Raw genomic sequence first — 23,982 nt, 5'->3', positions numbered from 1 at the left:
CTTGCTTTTCCAAAAGTAATTCCCATATAAACTTTGAAGGGCTTGTGCAGTCTCAATATTAATCCGAATGAGCTTAAATTTTGGTAGGACACTCAGAATTTGATCTTGAACCGAATGAGCGGTGTGGAGCGAAAACGATTTTTTGAACCACTCTAATAAAGTATGTCTGTCATAAAAGTGTCGATATTTTGTGTGGGGGGGTGAAAGTTCGTTTAAGACTATCAATGTTGAAACTGTTATAACTAAAAATGGGTAGGGGGGCTGGGGGCAAGAAGGACACCTTAAGAATATAGGTTCAAATCATGGTTGGTTAGCACAATTTTTGCAGATTATTCCAGTGTAGGGGCAAGCTCACCTCTTGTTCTAAAATAAATTATGTTACCGATAGATTTCAAAAATATAACAAACACATGATGATTTGAGATTTTTGAAAATGTCCCTTCTTATGAGGTTTTTAAACGAGGCACGGGGCAAGAGTGCCACTCGTATGGGGCAAGAAGACCACCAGAGCAAAATGCCACAAATTTTGTGTATTATTATTTCCCCGCCTAAACGATAAATTCTAGAGTAAGTAAAGATAAAAACTTAGGGATAAAAGTTGACTTATAGTTAAAAAGTAATTTTACCAAATTAATTTACTTCTCATCTTATTTGACTGTAACAATAATAGTAAAAAAATTCAGATACCATTTTGAATGTCCAAGATGGTTTATTTTGATTTTATTTAGTAGGAAACATTGATGTAATGCAATATTAAACAAGAAAAATAAAAGTTCATTTGATTTAATATGAGAAAATTGCGGTGTCCCTCTTGCCCCATAAGACATACTGTTTTTATATATGTAAACCTTAATGTCAAAAGGACTTTTTCGAAAAAAAAAATCCTCACAGCTATATTAAACAATTGAAAATCATCAATACTGTGCGGAAAAATCAATATGTTTTGTATTTATTGGTAGTCAAACCTTGTTTTCCAGTCTTACATTCTTATACTATATCGCATTTTTGCGTTGGTGAGTCAAAAACATTTTTCTATTTTTTGTACTAAACATTTTTAACTGTAATATTTTCACATCCCTCAATTAGTACTCAATTTATTCTTATCCTGTGTTAAACATCAAGAAATTGATTTGAACTATGATTTGCAAAAAGTCGATCTTTTGTAAAATTGTTCAGCGGGTCAAGGACATCCGGAAGGCAACAGTTTGGTTCGCAATTTTGCCGCTAGGTGGCGCTAGAAGGTATGTAAAATTGAGCATTTTAAGCATATTCTATCTTGTGATCCACATGAGATAGAAAGTGCGAGTCTTCGGCAAAGTTTTTCAGCCGGTCAAGGACATTCGGAAAGCAAATAGTTTGGTTCGAAATTTTGCCGCTAGGTGGCGCTATCCAAGTAACCAAATGGCATTTTAATTTGCCTAACATGCTAATTTAGTACTATTATACAGCTGACATGCTCTCTATAAGCCGTACAATAGCCCTATAAGGTCAAAAAGGTGAATTAGTGGGATAGCGGTTACTTGGGTAGTGAGTATGTAAAGTTGAGATGTTCTGACTTGAATAATTTTCTTATGATGTGTGTCAGGCATGGAACACTCGTAAATGAAGTGAAACATACCTGAATCCTTAACCTTAGTAAGAACCTTGGGTCTTTTTCGACCCATTTCAAAATTCAAATCTATGTAACTTTTGATTAAAATAACCTAGCAATTTAAAACTTTCTGACAATTATTTTTTGCGGGAAATTTTGTTTTTGTGTAAACAAAAGTTTTGAATGACCCCTACGGGAGCTTCCCTAACAAAAAGTTACAAATTGTGACCCGAAATTTCAAACAGCTCGCAAAAATCGGTGTATTGACCGAATTTAGTTCTGTTGGGCTTAAATGAAGGGCACACATGTCTAATTTCAGAAACCCTCCCGGAGATCCGGATTTGGTCACTGTGGCCACCGGGAACCTGCTACATAGCGGACTTTGGGGCAAGTGTGCCATAGGGGCAAGTGTGCCACCCCTGCTTTTTATAAAAACTACAATATATATTTTTTCTTTGAGCTTAACAATATGTTCCCTTATAGTTCATAATACAATGATTAAAATATGATGAAAATTGCTCTATTTTTCACGTATTTACATCGACTTGTGCAAAGACAACCAAATTTGAGTGGATTTTTATAAGATTTCGTTGTTTCTAAATAGCATGGTGAAAGGTAAATTATTAACAGATTTTTCTAACGTACTGTACATCGTGGAACTATTCAAATGTGTAAGTTATTGTGGCATTTCAACCAAAAAAGTATTTCGTTTTACATACGAAATCCAGTTTGGTTGAAATGTATACTTATTGGGGCAAGAGTGCCACCTATTTGGTAAACAAAAATTGTTGGAGTGAAATTTATAAAAATGTAAACATCATCAACAATATCATAACAATAAACCAAAATGAGGCACCAGTAGTAGTTTCTGAAGTATAGAAGGGGAATAACTGACATTTTTGCCCCCCAAAATGATTTTTTTCTCAAAATATTCAATAATAACTGTTTTTCGGCTTATTAAGTACCGTTTTACATATCTACATCAATGTTTCACCGTTATTTAGTGCTGATCTAGTTTAATATTAAACATATTCGTCGTTATATAAGGGCAATACATATATTGTATTGAATGGAGACAAAAATAACCATTTTAGTTATTCGAATTGAGTAATAGGGAGTTACGCATGTTTGGATCCTTGTTATAAAGCATCCCCTTATTACGGTAAACTTAAATTTTTTGTTAAATTATCGATTAGCGTCTGCTTTGTAAGTATTATTAATGGGAAATAAATAAAATTTTATTTCAAGTAGAATTACATGCGATGTTTATTCGGTGGCACACTTGCCCCATATGGGTGGCACACTTGCCCCATAGTGTCGAAAAATTGGTTATTTTGGATGGTATTTGAGAAGCTCCAAAACTAATACTTTTTGAAATTATTTTCTTTTTAAATAGCACAGTGGTTATGAAAAGATGTGAAACTAACATCATGAGGCTAAATTGGTGGATTTTATAAGCTTTAGGCATAGTTAGAGTTTGTTAGAATTTGCTTAAGGTGGCACACTTGCCCCAAATTCCGCTATGAAAAAAGTCCTTTTAGAGACCCTCACTTTGACGACCTGTAGTTTCGTAGCTAAACAAGTAATCTGAACCGTCTTCATATTGTTGAACAGGTATTCACGTGGACTGTGAATAGAGTTTCTCAAATCACTTAGTTATTCATACCCGGTTCCGGAAACCCGGAACATCCGAAAAGTAAGTGTCCATCGCAGTTCTGTATATATAATTCACATCGGTTGATGGATATTTTGGCATAATTTTTTTTCTGTAATAAGGAACCAATTACCGGCGCACATTCTCTGCAAAATTCGGTCCAGTATGGTCAATGCGGAACCGATTCCTGGAGTCCCGGTAGGTGGCCAATCTGGACAGTTCGATGAAATTACTCAGATTTGAACCCCAAAACCAAATGAATTGTGTCCAATTCTTTACGATTTTTATGTTTGGATGCATTTTGCCAAAAGAATAAATGGATGGTTATTCTGGTCCTTTTGGAGCACCGGAATGGCCACCGGGAAACCCGTAGTATGGGACCACAAAGTTTAAGCACCAAAAGTAGGCATGCGACGGCTTAATCTTCATGATTTTCAATACCTGTAACTTTGGTAGTTCAATTATTGATGAATGACCACTTTGGTTCTTCTGGCCCACCGAAATAAACCAGGAATGACCGCCGGAAATGTCCGTATTGTGGGACATTTCGGTTTTTGTACCAAAACTAGACATGCGACGGCTTATCCTTCATGATTTTGAATACCTGTGACTCTTCTAGTACAATTATAGATAAATGGCCACTTTGGTTCTTTTGAGCCACCGAAATAACCCAGGAATGACCACCAGACATGCAGCTTAGCTATAGAAATCGACTGGTGAACACAGATTTGATGGAGATTTTTTTCTGATAATAACGGTCAGGGGAGCACCGTGGTCTAATTTATCAGGATTTCGAGATATTGAACACTGAAGAAAATGTGTTAGTAACGCCACTTAGTGGATGAATTCTTAATTAGTTTTATTATTGCACGAAAGCCCTTAATATGCTCAACAATTTTGTAGAACATACCAACTTTCTAGCTTATCGAGAGTAGGGTTTGATCCCTTGCTCGTGTCGCTTGCTCCTTCGGGGCGGGTGATGTGGGCAGGAACAATCGCATTGCGCGACGCTCGCGTAGCACGAATGAATAAATAGTGTCACGGATCGCGTCAGTAGTGTTTGATCTTTTGATTATATCGCTTGCTCTGGCGAGGGCGAGCAATGAACACTTGTTCAGCGTTAAATGCGTTTATCGAATAATATCGCAAATCGGGTTAGGCGTGAATGTATCATGGATTACATCACCAATCTCCCAGATCCTTACCTTGTCACACAACCCCAATATCCTTTCCATGACAACTGTGGAGATGCAGAAAATTCTTCGGTCTCTGGTAACAATGGTTGTCTAACTAACATTTCTTCCCTTCCCTAATGGCCGTAAGGACGTGGTCGGCGCCGTTATTGATTTTTAAGATTTGAACTTTTGATTTGTGCACATTAAGGAATGGTAGGCTAATCCAAAGCCCCATTCATTAAATCTCTGTGCAACTTCGATTGCTCTGGTCAATCACGGAGTAGCAACTACGATTTGTACGGTCATATATACTCATGCTCATGATACCAACCTTCTAGCTTATTGGCGATCAAAAGTGAGGTTAGGTTGCGAAAGTTTTTCAAATTGAAATGAATATTTACAATTGCCTGTGCCTTACAGTGCAAAAATCTTGAAAGTTAAATGATTATGGTGATTTTTCTTCCAAAGTTATCACTAGAAATTTTGATTAGGATGCACTAATCCCTATTCCAGAAGAGCGCCGTCTACGCATTTTAGCTTTGAGTTAGATCACCAATAGAAGGAAATGTTTTACCAGCGCCACCCAGCGGATTAATTCTCAATTAGGTTTGTTACTGTCAGATAGCCCTTGATCTGCTGAACAACTTTACAGAAGACATCAACCTTCTAGCTCATCAGGGTCTTGAAATACCCGTTGAATGGATGATTTGGCCAATTTTGGTACCCCAAGCAGTGGCGTAGCTAGAGTTTTGGGGGCCCGGTGCGGAGGTAGGTTTGGGGGCCCTTCAAATAGAGGTTTACAAAATATGCCTTTTACTATCGAACTCACATAAAACTTCAACATTTTTTTGAAAACGTTTAACATTTGAAAGAAAATTTCATGATTTAAGGGGGCCGATAAAAGCCCACCCAAACGAGAGCGTAGCCAGAACTTTTGCCAGGAAATAGTTTTTGATGCAACGTTTTATGGAATCGAAAAATATAAATAGAGCAATTGCTTCAGAGGTTCTGTATGTTTCTGTTAATGGATCATTGAATGTAATTTAACCTGGATAATTTATTGCTATATTTTGACGAAAACCAGGATTTTCGTCAAAATATAGCAATAAATTATCCAGGTTAAATTACTTTCAATGTATGCTATTACCAGTATCCATTATAATACCGCTTTATGTACGATGATGAGCAGGGAAAACAGAAAAGCATCGATGGATCAGATGGGAATGTGACCGGAATCATTTAATAGTAGGAGATAGGAGAATATTAGTTCGGGCCGCAGTCATTCAACAAAAAAACACAACTTAGATGAGACGGGAATAGAAAAAAAAGTACATGAGCTAAACAAACTTTCTTTTTTTCTTTTTCCGTCGCCTACGTGCTATAAAATTTTTGACATATCTCAGTTCAGGGACTAATAACGAGTAGGCCACTTATCGGCCGAATAGTTCGCCAAAAGTGGCTTTTGACATTATAAAGGGAAGCCAGAAATGGCTACCAGTATGGCGCTTACCGTGCCTCCTCTCACTTCTTCCCCCTCTGCCCGGTGTTTGATTGTGTGTGTGTGTAATCCAACTAACACCCACTGTCCGGCAGTGATATTACGGAAGAAATCTTTCTGCAATGCTTTTTGATGCTCTTGCAGCAAGCTTTAGTCCAGGAGTTAGAAGGTGATAGCTCTATTGTAGATCCAGTGACCCATTTCAGAATGGCTGGAGAGACACGTCCATTCAGAAGTTACCTTCACTAACAATAAGCCCCGCATGCATGCATTACCGTTATCATATGGATAAAGGTAATGAAAACACACTTCCTGTTTAAAAGATGTTTTCTTTTAAACTGGCACGTATTTAGTTTTTTTTTAGTAAAAATCATAATCAGAACAATCTCACCGAAAACCATCTAAGGTGGCATTGCCATCGCCATGGAAACCTACGACTCAACCAGCCATGGGATATATTTTTCTTCCTCTTTCGCCTTTGCCGCGCATTCGTTCATCATTTCACCGCACAAAAACCATTTCTTCAATGTATTTAATTGCACGACGTTTCATTCACATTAAAGCACTTTTCTCCATCAAACCGAATTACAGAACGCGATATTTGTTGCTTCTAATTTGTTTTTTTTTTTTGTCAGAAAGAGGCTCTCTGCGACTTTTTTTTATCACGTATCAACATTCTGGGTGGCGGTAGAACCCAAATCGAAATTTCGGAGACAATTTTTTCCAAGGATAAACCTACTAGCCAGTTGCAATTGCAGGTGAACCGTTACAACCAAACACGAATTATAACGTTTAACTACTGGGGCTTTCGGTGATTCACTCTCAAACTAAAATTCTGCTGGCGTAGCGCTAACCAATATCAGCGGAATCACGAAAAACGGGAGCACGAAAAAAAAAGCACGCGGAGCAAAATAAAACACGACCGTTCGCGGCAAAGCCTACTGCGATCTCTTCCCCCCTCTGCCCGGTGTTTGATTGGAGCAAAATTATAGAGGCATATTAATTGAATTTTAGTCACTCTTTCCTCTTAGTTGCAATGCAAACCGGCAACTGTTTACTCGTATACTATAAAACTATTCGCCAAAACTCAAGTATACGCCTGAACTGAACTGCCATTTCTTCCAATCTTCTTAAACACATGTTGGCAACTTTCTTTAAACTTCTTTTTTGAGCATTTTTACACATATAAATTCAATAAAAATGTTATCACTATGATAATTGATCACCATATTATTCATTATCATGAGCAAAATCACGGGAAAGCATCTGAAATCGCGTTTAACTGCAGCGAAAACCCAGGTCAGATTTTACTTTTGCGAAATGTAAACAACCACGGCGGTGACTAAGTTGCAGTGTTGCCATAAAATTTATGCTTTTAAATCAACTATAGTACTGATTTGGTGCCTATTCTTACGGCCAATTGGATACTTGGGAAATTTCGATCTAAATAAAAACATAAAATTAAAAATCGTAAAATTTACTATTTTATATATTATTTGTTTGTACCCTATATATATTTTTCCTCGTCTTGAGCCTTTTAAGTGGTCTCGGACTTAAAAGAAGAATAATATATGCATCATTCTGAAAAAAAAAAATCTTTAGCTTACTCATTCTACAAAATTCATGATTATGAATGTATCTCATACATTGTAATCTAACAAAAACGTACACCTCTGGTCTCACGTTTATACTATGGAGAAGGTCTCTATACCATTTCTAATGATAATGAGAATGGTTCAGATAGTAAGAAAATATGTACAAGCAAAAAACTCATTAATGCTTCAGATTTTTGGAGGCTTACATACTTGGGTAGATTTGATTAGAAATAAGAATTCACGAAGTATTATATAAATATGAATATTTTTGAATTCAACATAAATTCTGAATCATCAACATCTTTGAAATAGATATCTGGGCCCACTTAAAAATCTACATCAGGACCGCTTTTAGCTGTTAGAAGGCTCAGTTTTCTCATGCGTGCAATCGATTGAACAATACAAAGGAAAAAAACTTACAAAACAAATATTTGTGAAGGCCCCTGAAATATGGAAAGCCAGAGTCACGGGTCACGCGGGGCCCTCGGCTCATTTTAATCCTAGGGATAGTCTGGGGGCCCCTGTACATCGCTTATCCAAGTCTCCTCCAAAACTTATGCTTGCCATACTTATTTTCTTCTTGGGATCTTACAAATTGTCAGTTTCCTACAAGCTATGTCGATCTTTTAATCCTATGAGAAATCCGCATTCCGATTTTGGGACCCTTAGGAGCTCGGAGCCCGGTGCGGACCGCACCCGTCGCACCCCCCTAGCTACGCTACTGACCCCAAGACACTCAGGAATAACTCTGGAACCACTTGGACCATATTCCCAAGTTTTCCGGAACATAAACTAGAAGAGTTTTTTGGAGAGATTTGAAAATTTCAAGAAATCGAGAAACAAAAAAGTTATGTACATTTTAGTGTTTTTCAGTATTTGAACAGTATGAAGTATGGGAAACGCTGGAAAGCTCTGAAAGCTCTGATGGAATCTCTTAGAATCCCTGTGAACTCTTGGAATCTCCTGTAGATTTCTTAAACCTGCTAGAAATCTCTGGGAATTTATTGAGAACCACTGACACATTTGATGTACTGAAGAGGTTTCAAGATATTTATCCCAGGAAGTTCTTGGATGTTCTGTTATTCATGTGAGCATTTCTTTATTCAAATTCAAACTAACTGAATAAGTGTCAAAGGACATTTCAAAAAATATAAGTAAATGACTGATCCCACCCGCAGATTTTTAAATTTATAGATCATCCAATAAGTTCAACTGGATCTCTATGTGTATTTGCAGAATGGATTATTAGGATTTTTAGTTTGAAGTCCTGTAACCAAGGGTGTTATTGAGTTCAGGGCAGAAACATCTGAAAATATTAATAACTGTTATTACAAAAACGATCTGAAAATAGTTACAATATTAGAATGTGATCATCAGTTAAAGCAATTTCTAATAGATTTTATTTATCAGTCTCGAACATTTTAATCTTCATGATGGCCTCCTTCTAAGAGCCCCACTAATCAAATTAGATAACTCGTTATTCAATCTACACATAACTTATCGCGAACATCTGTCGAATCCAGCACACCTTTTCGCTTCAATTCCCATACAGCACCGTTTGCTGTGAATTCTAGCTGTACCGATTATCGCAAATTGATTTGATTTGCGCCCGGTCAAAACGCGATCCAATCATCGGACACAAATCAATTACGATCGCCCCATTCGAATCCCCTATTATCAGCCGCAAATCGACCCCGAAACCCACATTCATAGTCCCGAAAGTCTTCCCGATCGCGTTTTCCATATGTGTGCTCATGAATCCTATACGAGTGGTATGCAAAGCAAGAGTATGTTTTCCGTCAATTATTCTAGCTCTTTAACGCCTCGCGATCACGACCACGATCGCGTCAAAATCAGTCAGTATCGGCGCCCGGGATTTGGAGAAATGGCACACACAGGTGAAAGAGAGATCTCGCACATCCGTTATGGCGGTCGTCCCGAGGGAAGATTTGCGGCCGCGTCAGTGTTTTTCCACATCTCGATCAGTGCACATGATCTATCAGAGAGGCCAGTAAGTAGACAAAGAACTAAGGTGTCAAGAGAGTGTAGAGCAATCCGATGAAGCATCTCCTGGTGGTCGTCCTGTACGGGGCGTTCCTCTGTCTCCAGGGGGTGGTCCCCCAGGGATTCTCCCGGCAGTCCTTGATCGAGGTCAACGCCAGCGAGTTCAACGAGTTTGACATCGAGCACTTTACGCTGAAAATCGAACAGCTGGACATGCGGATGATGCGGTTTGAGTTGAACATCCAGAAGAAGGTGGACACGGTGTCGAGTTTGCTGCAGAACCTGGTGCACGTGATCGATAACTTGGCGTGGCACATCTCGGAAACGGAACGATCGGCCAACACTGCCGAACATCAGCTGAGGGTGATCGCCAAAAATTTGACCCTGCTGCACAAGGAGATGAGGTAGGTGGTTTCTGAAATTATAGATAAGGTTCAAGATCAATGATCCGTGCATTTTTAGGGATCTTGCCATAGCTCAGCAGCGACTTCCGACGCGAGGCTACTTCGATGACGCCATGATGATGATGAAGGCTACGGCCAATTGCGACGGAAACGGAGATCTGATGCAGTTGGACCAAATGCAGAGTCAAATGAGTTTGCTTACGACGGAGAAGCCTCCGGCAATTCTAGAAGCCTGCGATCAGCTTCCGGAGGGTAGCCGTAGCGGAGTTTGGGACGTCCAACCGGACGGAGAGTTCAGCAAAGCGATTCGGGTGTTCTGTGACATGCAGTACGAGGGTGGCGGATGGACCGTATTCCAGTATCGGTTCGATGGGACGGTGAACTTCTACCGCGACTGGGACGAATACCGGTTCGGGTTCGGCAAGATGGATGGCGGAGAGTTTTGGCTTGGATTGGAACGTGTCCATCAGCTGACCTATTCTGCTCCGCACGAGTTGATGATCCTGCTAGAGGACTTTGACGGCAACGTGACCTATGCCAACTTTGCGAACTTTGAAATTGCTAGCGAGACGGAGCTCTATAAGGTCACGAAGATCGACGGATACAACGGGACGGCTGGCGACTCGATGAGCTACACTCTGGGAGCTTACTTCAGCACCTTCGATGAGGACAACGATACACACGAGGAGAACTGCTCCGTCAAGTACCACGGGGCGTGGTGGTACCGGAATTGTCACTCCAGGTAATGTACCCTTCAAGCACCTTCCACGACAAGACCTAAACCGTGTTCAAACTTTTCAGCAACCTCAACGGAAAATACCTGCGCGGTAACAACGAAGAGTTTGGCGTGGGGATGTCCTGGGCCAAGTTCCACGGCGTGGGCTACTCGCTGCGGATGTCCCGGATGATGATCCGGCGGAAGAACATCAAGCGGAAAGCGGAGATCGAAGGGATGATGGAGCTGAAGGACTCGCTGGCGAAGATGTGATCAGAGGGCACGGACCAACGAACAAAAGGAGGCGAGGAGATGAGAATGGGATTAGGTGAAATTCGGAATGTACTTCACGTGTCGTGAGTCTTTCGGTAGAGTGTTTAGTAGGAAATGATTTTTTGTAAAAATGAAAATAGCTAAAATAAAGTTTCGATTGAAAAAGGAGGTATCTGTGGACTATCATCAGAATCCTTTCATTTTTTTTATATCCGCGTTTTTTAGAATCTTGGGAGAATATTGAAGGTTTTTTGAATTGTTAGGCCCTCTGAAGAGCCTTCTATCCAAAGGAATACTGGAACTTTTCCAGAATGCTGTAACAGATTCCGGAGACAAAGGTTTCCGGGAAAATCCTGGAATGGTTTCCGTAAACAGTTCCTGGAGTAATCTTGGGAAATTTTTCTAAGAAATCCAAGAAGGCATGAGGAATCTGGAATGGTTGCCGGAGGAATCCTGAAACAGTGTCTAGAGAAATCCTAAAGCAGTTTCCGGAAGAATCCAGAAAGAGTTTCGGGAGGAATTCTGAACTGGTTTCCGGTGAAATCCCGAAATGCTTTTTAGAGGAATTCCGAAATGGTATCCAAAGAATTCTTTAGATGGTTTTCGCAACAATTCTGGAAAGGTTTCCAGAGGAATCCTGAAACTAATTTCAGAGGAATCCTGAAACTAATTTCAGAGGAATCCTGAAACAGTATTCGAAGGGATCCTGAAACAGGTTCTAGTGGGAACCTGAAGCGGTTATCGATGGTATTCTAAAACGATTTCCGCAGGAATACTAAAGCTGTAATCGCAGCACACCTGGGCTAGTTCAGCTCGGGACCAACAGTTTTACTTCCTTTCCGAAGGAAGTCGTCACTATAACTCGCACGTTATGTCATAAGTGACTATCTCGAGGATGGCATTCGATCCCAGGTTCTCGGTGTGAGAGGCGTGTGTCCTAACCCCTACACCAGGTCCGTCCCCATCATTTTAATGGTATCCTAAAACGGCTTCCGTAGAAATCCTAAACCGACTTCCGAATAAATTCTGAAAATGTTTCCGTATCTTGAAACGATTTCCGGAAATATCTTAAAACGGTTGTCCGGGAAATCCAGAAACAGTTTCTGGGTGAAACTTGAAACTAATTCCGGAGAAAACAGTTAAGGCACTGTGGAGGAAACCTGAAAGGCGTTCGGAAAAAAAACTGAAAGGATTTCGTGAGGCATCCTTCAAAGCTTTCCGGAAAAAACCCTGCAATGTGTTTGGAGGTATCCTGAAAGTGTTTGCAGAGACATTCTGGAAGGTTGTCTGTAGTAATACTGCAAGGCTTTCCGCAGAGATCCTGGTTGTTTCCAAGAACATTGTAATGCTCTCCGGAGAATCCTGCAAATCTTCCTGGAAGAAATCCTGCCAAGCTATCCTGAGAAATCCTAGGAGGCTTTCAAAAAAAAAAAACGCAGGAAGTTTTTTCTAAAGAATCTTAAAAAGCTTCCAGGACAAATCTTAGAATACTTTCCGGTGGTATCTTGGAATACTTTTCAGGGGAATCATTAACTCTGGAGAGAATTTCAAAACTGAAAGTAATAATCGAATTTTTAAAAAGTTTTCAAAACGAATTCTGAGCAAGATTTCGGAACGAATTCTGAACCGGATTATGGAATGAATCTTGAACAGGATGTCGAAACGAAATATTGACCGGAATTGAATTTTTGAGTTTAATTTTGAGATTAGTAATCCAAAATTAACCTCAAATTCAAATTTTAATTAAGTTTGAGTGTTAGAACTGCTTGGAAACAAAATATTTTTGAAAATTTCAAATCCAGATAACATTGACTTATTCACCGATCAACTGAATTCAATTCCATTGGTTCCGGCCCGGCTCAAGTGTCAAAACTCTCGGACCGAGCGAATTCAGTTCACCAATGGATAAGCCCACAGCATTAAGGTAAAAATGTATCGAAGCCAAACCACAAATTTTCAAGAGCACAAATCTGGAGAACGAAACATCCGTTTGAGCTGAAAACTTAATCGATTGGTCACATGCTGATGGTGACCAATCGATTAAGTTTACAGCTTGAACGGCTGTTTAGTTCTCTAGATTTGTGCTCTTGAAAATTTGAGGTTCGGCTTCGATGCATCTTCACCTTAAGAACTGCAAAAAATAGACGAAAAAAATCATCATGTTTTTCAGACAACCTTGTGTTCATTCTCGCACCATGACCGTTGACGTTTGAGCGGTGCCGTGTTGTTTATGCGAGCATGGTAACGAATGAATATGGCACCACTCAAACGTCAAATTAGTGAGCTCGTGCATAGGTTAGGTACATGGTGAGCCTAATTTTTTTGTGGTATTCAGTCAGTGGTATTTACATGTCAAGGCTGAACCATCGGTCTATGCCTTTTGCCAAATTTCCCCTCTAGCAGGACCAACACCAATACTCAGACGGACTAGGCAATGGCGCGCACAAGAACACTGTTTTTTCATTAGTATTTAGTACAGTGAGATTCCGTTTTTGGTACCCCCCGATTTTGGCAACAAAATGGATCCGTTTTCGGCAACATTTCTAAATTCCATCAAAATTATGATTTTTTTTTTGTAAATATCATCGTGTTTTCTTTTTTTAATTATTTGAACAACAGATCCGTTCACGTCCATTGCATTTCAGGGCTACATCTCAGTCGATATATCATCAAATCCTACTAATCACTAGAGATCCCACACGCGATAGTTTGCTTCGGAATGGTCATGTTTTCGCTACATTTTATGAAGCCATCAATCTCTATAAGTATATCATATAGCGTTCCAACATTTTTCCTCATTTTTTCCCTTTTCCTCCTCATCTTGCTCCTCATTCATACTGTGGAACCAGCCCACTTGAGTCTGTCGATACACTTAATGGATACACTCAATAAAAATCATTCTTTCATTCTTCAGGTTTGGAACAACCCGTTTGAACTAACACAAGCACTGATACAAGAGCAACAAAAAGTCTATGACACATTCAAGAAATTCATAGTCTTGACAGTAGCTAGAGGTATAAATGACCCATCACCAGGGCTGGTAGCAAAGATTGGTACCGAAAAAAGTTATTTTAGTGACCAAATTTGAGAAATAAGTGACTAAAAAGTGACTTTCGATTCTCGAAAAAGTGACTTTCGAAAAGCAAGCCGTAATCAATTTTATTTCAATTCTAGTACAGTAATACCTCCATGAGTCGATGTTCCATGACTCGATATCGACTCATGGAACCATACTAGAAACGAAATTTCATGGTTACTATGATGGTCCCTAGAAACAGCTTTCCAAAGGATTACTGTTCCATGACTCGATATTTCTATGAGTCGATGGTCCCTTCAATATCGACTCATGGAGGTTTCACTGTATACTGTTTTACGATCAATATCAATTATGATAGGGAATATTCCATATGATCTTCTGCAGGTAGTAGGTCATATTTGTACATTTTGAGTTGAGTAGCATATTTGTACATTTTTATTGTGCTTCCAAAATTACAAGATATCGCCTAGAATTTTTTCAAACAGGGTAGTTTAAATATAAACTAAAATAATAAATAATCCTTTTTTAGTAGATTTTCAATATTTTCCAAAATTTAGTGTCTTTTATATTACCAAAGTATTTTATATTGTAAATTTTAAAAAGAAATTGAACCATTTGTAAAATTAAATTTTTTGTCATTCCACATTTCCATTTAAACTCCAGCTCTTCTACCTAATAAGGTCAATATTTTTATGCATTAATCGACATTTCAAATAAAAAATGATGACAAAAGATCTAATTTGATTGGAAAACTGCTTAAATCGCGTCGTTTAAACGCCGACTAAGGAAGAAATTTTCCATCAGTAAGTTTAATGGAAGGTATTCACATTCTAAGACTTCCTCGTGAAATTACGACAAGTAACTTTTCGTTTTGCCGTAAATTTATTATTACTTCGAAGACCTCTTCAGGAGTTTGTTTTGTGATTTTACGAACTTTTTATGTAATTCTTCAAAAAATCGTTTACATACATTCATGAATCTGTTTTTTTTTCTAAGAAAAACCACGTTGTTTCATTAAAACTACACTCCTACATTTATCACGGATGATTTTCTACAATTTTCTTAATGCGAGCCATGGTTTTAGCTCAAAAGATCATTTTAATTGGTTGGTTTGTTCTTTATCATGGTGAAGAAATTACTTCGATGATTCCACTAGGAATTGCTCCCAAGATCGTTTCAGAAATTTTTCAAAGAAGTCCCAAGTTCTCCGGAAATTTATCGATTGATTCTTTCATTGATTTCCCTAGGACCTGCTCCAAATAAAAAAAATCAAGGAAGTCTTAAATGAATTTTCCCAGTTACTCATCCTGGATTCCCGACCAGTGGATAACAACAACATTATATCAATATTTGTAACAAATAACATTTTTTTTTTTGTTGGAAGCACTTTGAGTTGATGGAGGAAATTATAACACAATTAAAACACAATCAGTTAATTCAAATTTATTTTTATTTCAAATTCAAATTTATTTTAATTTAAAACTGAATTAATCCACAATTTGTTATAAAAAAATGACAGGAACGAAAATAACAAATTTTGTCATAATTCAGTAATGGAATATCCCCATGGTTGCGACCTTGCCGCGATGGGAGGGCACAATCCATTAGCTCATTAGATGGACACCAAAGGCGTAACCTGTAGTGGTGGTATCACATTTTGGCATTAGTTATATGGAATAGACGCACTAATATCTCGGATGTGATCCAACGGACGTTCTGCGTCGTTGATAGCGTTTCTCAGAAGCAAGGTAATAAAGGGTATTTTTCAAAAACTATCACGTCACAATACGAATAAAAAACAGTGTTCATGTGGGCACCATAGCCTAGTCCGTCTGAGTATTGGTCCTGGTAGAGGGGAAACTTGGCAAAAGCCAGACCGAGGGTTCAGCCTAGACAAGTGAAGCTGCACGCAAACAAATTTTGTTGTATAATCTACCAAGTCCATGGTAGAATTAAGAACTGCCCCAACGATTTTCAACCGACTACAAAAATCTGTTAAATTTACTATAATCTGGTAAAAATCACTGAGCAGTGTAGTAAATGTGACTATGTCCATAGTAGCCTCGACTACAAAGCATTGTATTTCAATCCGTGACACCCATCGTACAACGCAGTATGGTGAAAAGTACAATGCCAAACTTGTCAAATCTATAATGTTTCTAGTCATAAATACTACAACTCTGGTTAAATAAACAGAATATATTTTCTTGTTGACTATGTTATGGTAGAGGTAACAGATTAATGTAGTCGGTTGAAAATCGTTGGTGCAGTTCTTAATTTTACTATGGATTCAGTAGTTTCTACAATAAAATTCATTTCAGTGTGTCAGGCAGCTCCAACTGAATACCCTACAAAAAAAATCAGTAATGGAATATAACAAAATAAGTTATATCTTTATTTGATTTGAAACATAATGTGTAATATTTTTGCTCAAATTATGAAACAAAATCCATTTTTGTTTATTGTGGAAGAAATTGTGTTCTATTTTTTGTTATTTTAACTACAACCCGCCAAAAGTATAACATATTTTGTTAGAGAAAATGCGCTAACTGAGTAACAACCCTTTTGTAATCCACTGGTCGGGTTGTCTTCAGGGAAATATCAAGAAAAATGTCATATTTTGTTTTTGAATCAGCGAAGAATTTGATGAATACCTACGAAGATCACCGATATTGATATGATAATAAAAACATATTAATCCATCAATGGTCCGAGCAATAACTGTAATAATTGCTGTAGTATTACCTAGTGTGGAACCTTGAATGAAATTTTAAAGAATTTATGCAGGTCTGGAAACTGTATTTGAAAAAAATATCAGTGAAGTGTTTGAACCGCAGTTGAATATTTTGAAGAAATGTTGGAGAAAATTCTAGAGGAAACTAATGAGGAATCCCAGATGCAATTCTTGGAAAAGATTTTATCCAATAATACCTTAAGTAAGTTTTGAGCAATTCCGGAGAGTAATTATGGATGAATTTTTGAGAGAATCCTTATAAAAATGCCTGGATTAAATGAAAAAAGGCGTAGGAATTATTGTAGGGTTTCTTATAAAAATGTAGATTTTTTTTCAAAAACTCTATAATAAACCTTTGGGGAAAAACTTATGTAGGGCCTGCGGGAAGAATCCTAGAAGTAGCGATTGAAGAAATCTGTGATTTGGAGGAAATACTGAGATTTTTTCTTCAGAGTAATCTCTGTGCAAATTACTGAAGGTAGTAGCGTAGGAATGCTCTAACATTTTATAAAAAGTAATTTTATAAAAAGTAATTCAAAAAACAATATTGCAAAGGGTCTGTTTTTTCAAAATCAGTTTAAAATTTGTTGGTTGTTTTACAATAGAAAGCTATTCAAAAAGTTAGTTGACTTTTGGATTAATCTGATAAGTATAGAATCATAATCTACTGTTAACTCTCCCTTACTCGATATTTCGTATCTCGATATCGAGTTAGAGAACCATAGTAAAAGTTCGTTAGTCCCTCGGAAAAAAAAAAAAATTGTTGAAATGTTGTGTTACAAAAAGGACATATTCTGCCATAATAATTACTGGTTCGAGTTTTTTTTCTGCGTGTAGCCGAAATCCTCGGATAATTCCAGGTTTTCCAGGAATTTTCAGGTTGTAGACGCCCTGCAAACTTAAAACTTAGCCTAAATTAAGAAGGCCGATTCAAAATTTTCTCCCAAAAAATTAGCTCAAAATAGTTGAAAAAAGTGACTTTTTGACGAAAAAAGTGACTTTAGTTGAAATGGCTTCAAAAAAGAGACTTTAAAGTGACTAGCCTCAAAAAAGTGACCAAGTCACTAAAAAGTGACTCACTACCAGCCTTGCCCATCACTTACTTCGTCACCTAAAATGCGTTAAAAAAATCTTATGTGATGAAATAAGCGAAATCGTATGGACCAAAACAAAAGTCAGTAAAACAAAATGTATCCACTACTCAATAAAATGTTGAGTTCTAGGCACTGCAAAATAAATACTAGGATAGTAAGATTGCTTACACTATGCATTTAATTCTCAAGTGAGAACATTTTAATTTACATGATCGTATAATAATACGCCATTTTATAGCGCCACCATAACAAATGCGAGCACAGGTGCAAACTATACTTTATTGTCATTAAAATCGCTAAAGCATGTGATAAATACGATTTAATATGGGTGTATAATGTAGATATAATGTAGATGTTTGTTCATCCATTAGTTGAGATTTTTAATCAACGATACGAACCGCATAAAACAATCAAAAAACCTTGGGTATCCTTAGTCTAGCAGTTTCCAAACTGGATTCTAGAGAATTTTTACGGGATCCTAGGTTTTTCTTGTGGACTTTTGAGAATTTACAGTGAATTCCTGAGGATACTGAGCGGGATCTGGGGTTTCTTAGTTGACATTTAGAGTTTCCTGTGGGATCCTGAGAATGTATATTGTGGATGCTGCGTAAGTTCTGGCGTTTCATAGAGAACTCTTAGCAGCTTCTATGATTCTATAGCGAGATACTAGGGATTTTGAGTATTTTTTGCAAAATCCTGAGGATTCTGAATAGGTTTTCAGCAAAATTTTTGGATAGCTGGCAGTAATCTAGTTGGCCACATACAAGCGTACGTTTTGCTTATAAGAAATTTAGTGTGCGCACCGTTGAAAATATCTGCTAATAAATAGTGATAAGTGATAGTCTTAAAAGTACCTATATGTAAGTGATATGGCAAGTAGTGACGATAATGTTATTGACGATGGGCTACAAAGTGATTCATTAGTAGACGTGCGTACTCCATCTCCATCGATATTGAATTTCCCAATGCAAACAGTTGAAGAATAACAATCAGAAGATGAAGATGACGGTGTGAATGTCACTATTAGACCGTTGCAGCCGATGCTGCATTCGGTAGACAATAGTTGTGACAATGCTACCAGCGAAACAGTTAGAGCGGACAACAAGACAGTGCCAATGAAGCGTCGCGGGTTGTGTGGATCAGCACGTCGAAAGCTTCAGATACTGATGAAGGGGGGAATGGATTATGCTGCAGCTCGGGAGCGGACAAAGCTTCCACTAGTCAGTACTCCGAAGAGACTTAGGAAGTCAGATCTGGACCACACCAACAGCAGCGAAGAAAAACCTGCGCCAAAGAAAATCTGCGATGGCCCCATATCTGGGGAAGTAGAAGTAGAACATGGAGAAGTATGCCAAGGATTCAAAAAACCCTACGTACTCACGTGATCCGAAAATAATGCAGGGTCAGGGACGAGAAGCCCTCCCTGCCCCAACTTACAGTGAAATTGCTAGTAGGGTTAGGCTGGGGATTATGCCCAAGCATTATCCCGCAGTTGAGCTGTCAACCAACCAACAAGAAGTGGTTCAAGAAGCCCTCTTGTTAAAGGTTGTACAGCAACGCTGGGAGCAGTTTAATCCCAAGTTTGCCTGCTGTCGGTTCAAGCCTGGGTACTTGGTGCTTACTTGCCAGGACAAGGACACAACTGCTTGAGTTAAGGAAAAGCTCCCATCGATAAATCTCTGGGAAGGAGCCAATTTGGTTGTAGTGGACGAGGATAAAATCCCACGTCCTGAGGTACTAATCGGCTTCTTTCCATGGAGTTCCAAGTACGACAATGCTATGATTTTATCCCTCATTGAGAGCCAAAACGAGAATTTGTTGGCCGATGCGTGGAGGATTCTACATCGCCACGTAAAGGGTGACCATGTTGAGCTTGCCCTAACGGTAGACGATTCTTCTTTGCGGAAGCTCGATGAGAGGAAGTTTGTACTAAACTATAGGTATGGGCAGATTCAGATCAAGAAGAAACGCCCTATATTATCTAACAACCTATCTATTTGCCCAAACGATATGGTCATGGATTGTGATGAAGTTCAACAGGATCTAATCGTTCCAGGGCCGAGTGGGCTTAGGAAGAATGGTAACGGAGACTCTAAGAAAGCTCAGGAACCTAATTTGGAAAAAGTTAGTGGTATTACCGAGTGCAGCGGTGTAGATGGTCAAGGGCAATCTAATGCCCCTGAAAATCTACGCTTTAAAAAACATAGCAATACAACTAAAAAAATGGAATCGTCGGTTAATAACCGTCTTCAACAGCGGGAAGAAGTGCCCCAGTTAATACTAAGTTTATAAATAAATAGTTATACAACATAAATGAGTTTTATAAAAGTTGTTCAAGTGAATCTTCACCACGCATTGGCAGTGCTCAGCAGAAGATTCACTAAGGAAAGAATGGACGTAGGGCTGATTCAGGAGCCCTGGGTAAATAATGGTAGGGTATTGGGATGCTCTTCATCGGATTGTATACTTTTGTACGACGAGAGTCAGCCTAAACCAAGGACAGCTATTTTGGTAAGTAAAAGGAAGAAATTTGTCCCAATTACTGAATTTATCTCTAGAGATATCGTTGCGATTAAGATGGAGGTACCAACACTCCGAGGAAAAACAGAGGTATGCATTGCCTCAGCTTATTTTCCAGGAGATGTTGAAGAAATCCCTTCATCTTCGGTCGTAATGTTCGTTAATTACTGTAAAAAATAAACGCCCAATTTATAATAGGGTGCGATGCAAATGCCCATCATACAATATGGAGCAGCACCGATATTAATAAACGAGGCGAAGACCTCTTGAACTACATTTCGTCCAATAATATTGACATATGTATGTAATAGAGGTAACTCGCCGACATTTATCAATGAAATTCGACAGGAGGTTCTTGATATTACGATCTGTAGTGACTTGTTGTCTGAAAAGATTGTGAACTGGCATGTTTCTGATGAAGAATCATTGTCAGATCACAAACACATCAGGTTTGATTATAAAGCCGGATTACTTTTATCAGAAAAGTATAGGAATCCTAGGAAAACTAACTGGGATCTCTATCGGTTTCACTTAATGAATCACTTTCCATACAAAGGTGAATTAATTGAAACATATTCACAGCTAGAATCTAGTTCTGATGTGATTATTGACAAAATGATCACATCATATCACGCCAGCTGTCCTATCAAACATAGGATAATAAAAGAGATGTTCCTTGGTGGAATGATAGGCTGGCAGACTTGAGGAAAAAATCTAGACGATTGTTCAATAGAGCAAAGACTACTTCAGACTGGGTCACATATAAACAGGCCCTAACAGAATACAACAGAGAGTTGAGGCAAGCCAAAGGAAAGTATAGGAGACGGGTATGCGAAGACATCAATAGCGCTCCTACAGCTGCAAGGCTTCATAAAGTTCTTTCAAAAGACCACTCAAACGGTCTTGGCAACCTCAAAAAAGAAGATGGCAGTTTTACTGTTGACTCTCCTGAAACGTTGGAAGTTATGATGAGAACTTATTTTCCTGGATCGATCCCATACTCGGTTGAAGCACAGGATTTGGATAGCGCAAATGCATGGTCATCAGATGCCTATCAGAAAGCTTTTGAAATCTTCACACTATCAAGGATCGAACCAGCATTGAGTTCTTTTCACACTTTCAAATCTGCAGGAAAAGATGACATTTTTCCAGCGTTATTACAACAGGGTAAAACTGTGCTCTGTCTACTTTCAGCGGAAATATTTAAAGCCAGTATAACACTGAGTTACATACCTAGTTCATGGAGAAAGGTTCGAGTTATCTTTATTCCAAAATCCGGTAACAGGGATAAAACGACTCCTAAAGCCTTTAGGCCCATAAGTCTTTCCTTCGTTTCATTAAAGACAATGGCAAAAATAGTCGATGACTACATAAAGTCTACGAGTTTAGCCAGATTATCTCTTAGTAAATTTCAATTTGCATATCAAGCAGGTAAATCTACAATAACGGCGTTACAATCGTTAGTTATTAAAATCGAGAAATCATTTCAAGCCAAGGAAATAGCTGTAGTGGCTTTTCTTGATATTGAAGGCGCATTCGATAATGCATCTCATTACTCCATACGTTCGGCAATGGAATTAAGGGGCTTGGATAGATGCCTTGTTGATTGGATAATGAAAATGCTAAAAGATCGAGTAATTTGTGCTCATCTAGGAGGTGCGCAACTATCTATAAAGACGATAAAGGGTTGTCCTCAAGGAGGAGTGCTATCACCCTTATTGTGGTCATTTGTAGTAGACGACCTTCTTAGAAAGCTAACGGACCAAGGTTTTGAGGTGATTGGATATCCAGACGATGTGGCTATTGTTATTCGTGGAAAATATGAATACACGATTTCTAATCGGTTACAAGCTGCATGACTCTCAATAGGTGTAGAAGAAAGGGCCTGAATGTAAATCCTTCTAAGATTAATATTGTTCCTGTTATCAGAAGGAAAAAAATTACTCTGCAAGTAGCAAAAAGTGCCTTACAGTTTATCCGTTATAATGAAATATTGGATGGAAATCTGGTAGGACATTTAAAAATCATCAGGGACTTCAATCTGAACTCAGAGATAAAGACAGTAGAAGACTGGATGACAACGAAGGCAAACTATGATGCTCCTTTCAAAGTGGTTAAATTAAGCCGATATATATGGGAGCCTGGTGGGCCGAGTTTACGTCCAGGTTCTATTAGTTTCTACACAGATGGGTCTAAAATTGGTGAAAATACAGGAGCCGGAGTTTTTGGCCCTGGAATCAACAAAGTAATACCTATGGGGCACAGTCCCACTGTTTTCCAAGCCGAAATCCAAGCAATTATAGAATGTGCGAATATCTGTATTGAAAGGAAGTACAGATTTGCTAAAATCTGTATTTTTTCGGATAGCCAAGCAGCTCTAAATGCGCTGAAGGCATTCACTTGTCAGTTGAAGCTAGTGTGGGAATGCATTCTTTCTCGGAAACAATTGGCCAGTAGGAACGAAGTTACTTTATACTGGGTACCTGGCCATTGTGGAATTCATGGAAACGAAACGGCCGACAGTTTAGCAAGACAGGGTTCTTCAATGAATTTTATTGGTCCCGAGCCATTTTGTGGAGCTTCAGAGTGCGCTCTGAGAGCAAATCTTCAATCTTGGGAAATGTCTATGGTAGAATCCAACTGGAATACCACGGATACATCAAGACAAGCAAAAAGGTTTGTAAAGCCCAGTGGTTCAAAAGCCCAGGCTATGCTGCCCATACTCACATTACAGTCCCATTTATATAGAAAAACTCATAGAAGATGGGACTGTTATGTGAGTATGGGCAGTATGCTAAATTAAAAAAAAGGGACCTGAGGGTAATAATCGGTCTGTTGACTGGTCACTGCCCTAGTAGGTACCATCTGTATGAAATTGGAAAAATCCAATTTTCTGGATGTCGTTTTTGTCAAATCGAAATCGAAACTGCTGAACATATACTCTGCAGCTGTGGAGTTTTGTTCAATCAAAGAAGGTCAATCTTTGGAAAAGGGTTATTAGTGCCCCCAGAAATCTAGCAAAGTAATCCCAACAGGGTTATAGATTTTATAAAACAAGTCCAGCCTAACTGGGATCGTGTGCTATATCAACCAATGTCTATCACATCTCAGTTGAGACAGGATATTTGATAAGCACCAAATCAATTATGGGTCATACCACAATATTCCTAAATAATGGACACAGTGATTAAATAGGCTCTACAGTAATAAAAAGTAAGAGGTTGTTTCCGAGATACGACCGCCAAGTTGACGTTGGATAACGTTAGCTTCTTCTATTTCCTATCTTGAAACCGTCACGAAATTATGAAAGAATTCTACTGCTAAAAATCTAATCAATTGTCACACTATTTGTTGCATGTCAATTCTTACTTATTATGGACATTGTGTGTTATTATTTGGTTGGTCCGGTTAACACTTCAACACCGATAAAACTGGTGGATGGAAGAGGAAGCATGAGCGTTGACACTTACTCTCCAAACAAATATTTCGGTTGAACGTTAGGTCCCCGCATGACCCACTTAGGTTGGTTGCTTTAGTGGGTTCCGAAGCCAGTTTGAGGTACTTCTCCAGTGCCTATTACAATGATTGGTATGGTCTCCTTTTGATACTTGAAGAATTTCCGCGCCATGAAGAACTTCGTCTGTTTCGTAGTGGTATCTGGGGACGGACGGCAACTTCAACATCGATT

The 23,982-nt window shown here is 38.5% G+C and overlaps 2 protein-coding genes across 2 annotated transcripts in view; one reads left to right on the top strand and one right to left on the bottom strand.

Moving 5' to 3' along the window:
• LOC5578628 (serine-rich adhesin for platelets) overlaps positions 1-23,982 on the bottom strand; it is a 550,189-nt gene that overhangs the window by 517,164 nt on the left and 9,043 nt on the right. The window lies entirely within an intron of this gene.
• LOC5578627 (angiopoietin-related protein 2) lies at positions 8,376-11,464 on the top strand. Its single transcript, XM_021839265.1, has 2 exons — positions 8,376-9,921; positions 9,980-11,464. The coding sequence occupies exons 1-2, from the start codon at positions 9,572-9,574 to the stop codon at positions 10,665-10,667; spliced, it is 1,038 nt and encodes a 345-aa protein (XP_021694957.1). The 5' UTR covers positions 8,376-9,571; the 3' UTR covers positions 10,668-11,464.

This window comes from Aedes aegypti, chromosome 1 (assembly GCF_002204515.2).
Source record: "Aedes aegypti strain LVP_AGWG chromosome 1, AaegL5.0 Primary Assembly, whole genome shotgun sequence".
NCBI classification, from domain to species: domain Eukaryota; kingdom Metazoa; phylum Arthropoda; class Insecta; order Diptera; family Culicidae; genus Aedes; species Aedes aegypti.
This window is presented reverse-complemented; position numbering and strand designations above follow the sequence as displayed.

Coding starts and splice junctions, on each gene's coding strand:
- LOC5578627 (XM_021839265.1), top strand. CDS start 9,572: ATGAAGCATCTCCTGGTGGTCGTCCTGTACGGGGCGTTCCTCTGTCTC. Junction 9,922..9,979: donor CTGCTGCACAAGGAGATGAG/GTAGGTGGTTTC, acceptor GTGCATTTTTAG/GGATCTTGCCATAGCTCAGC.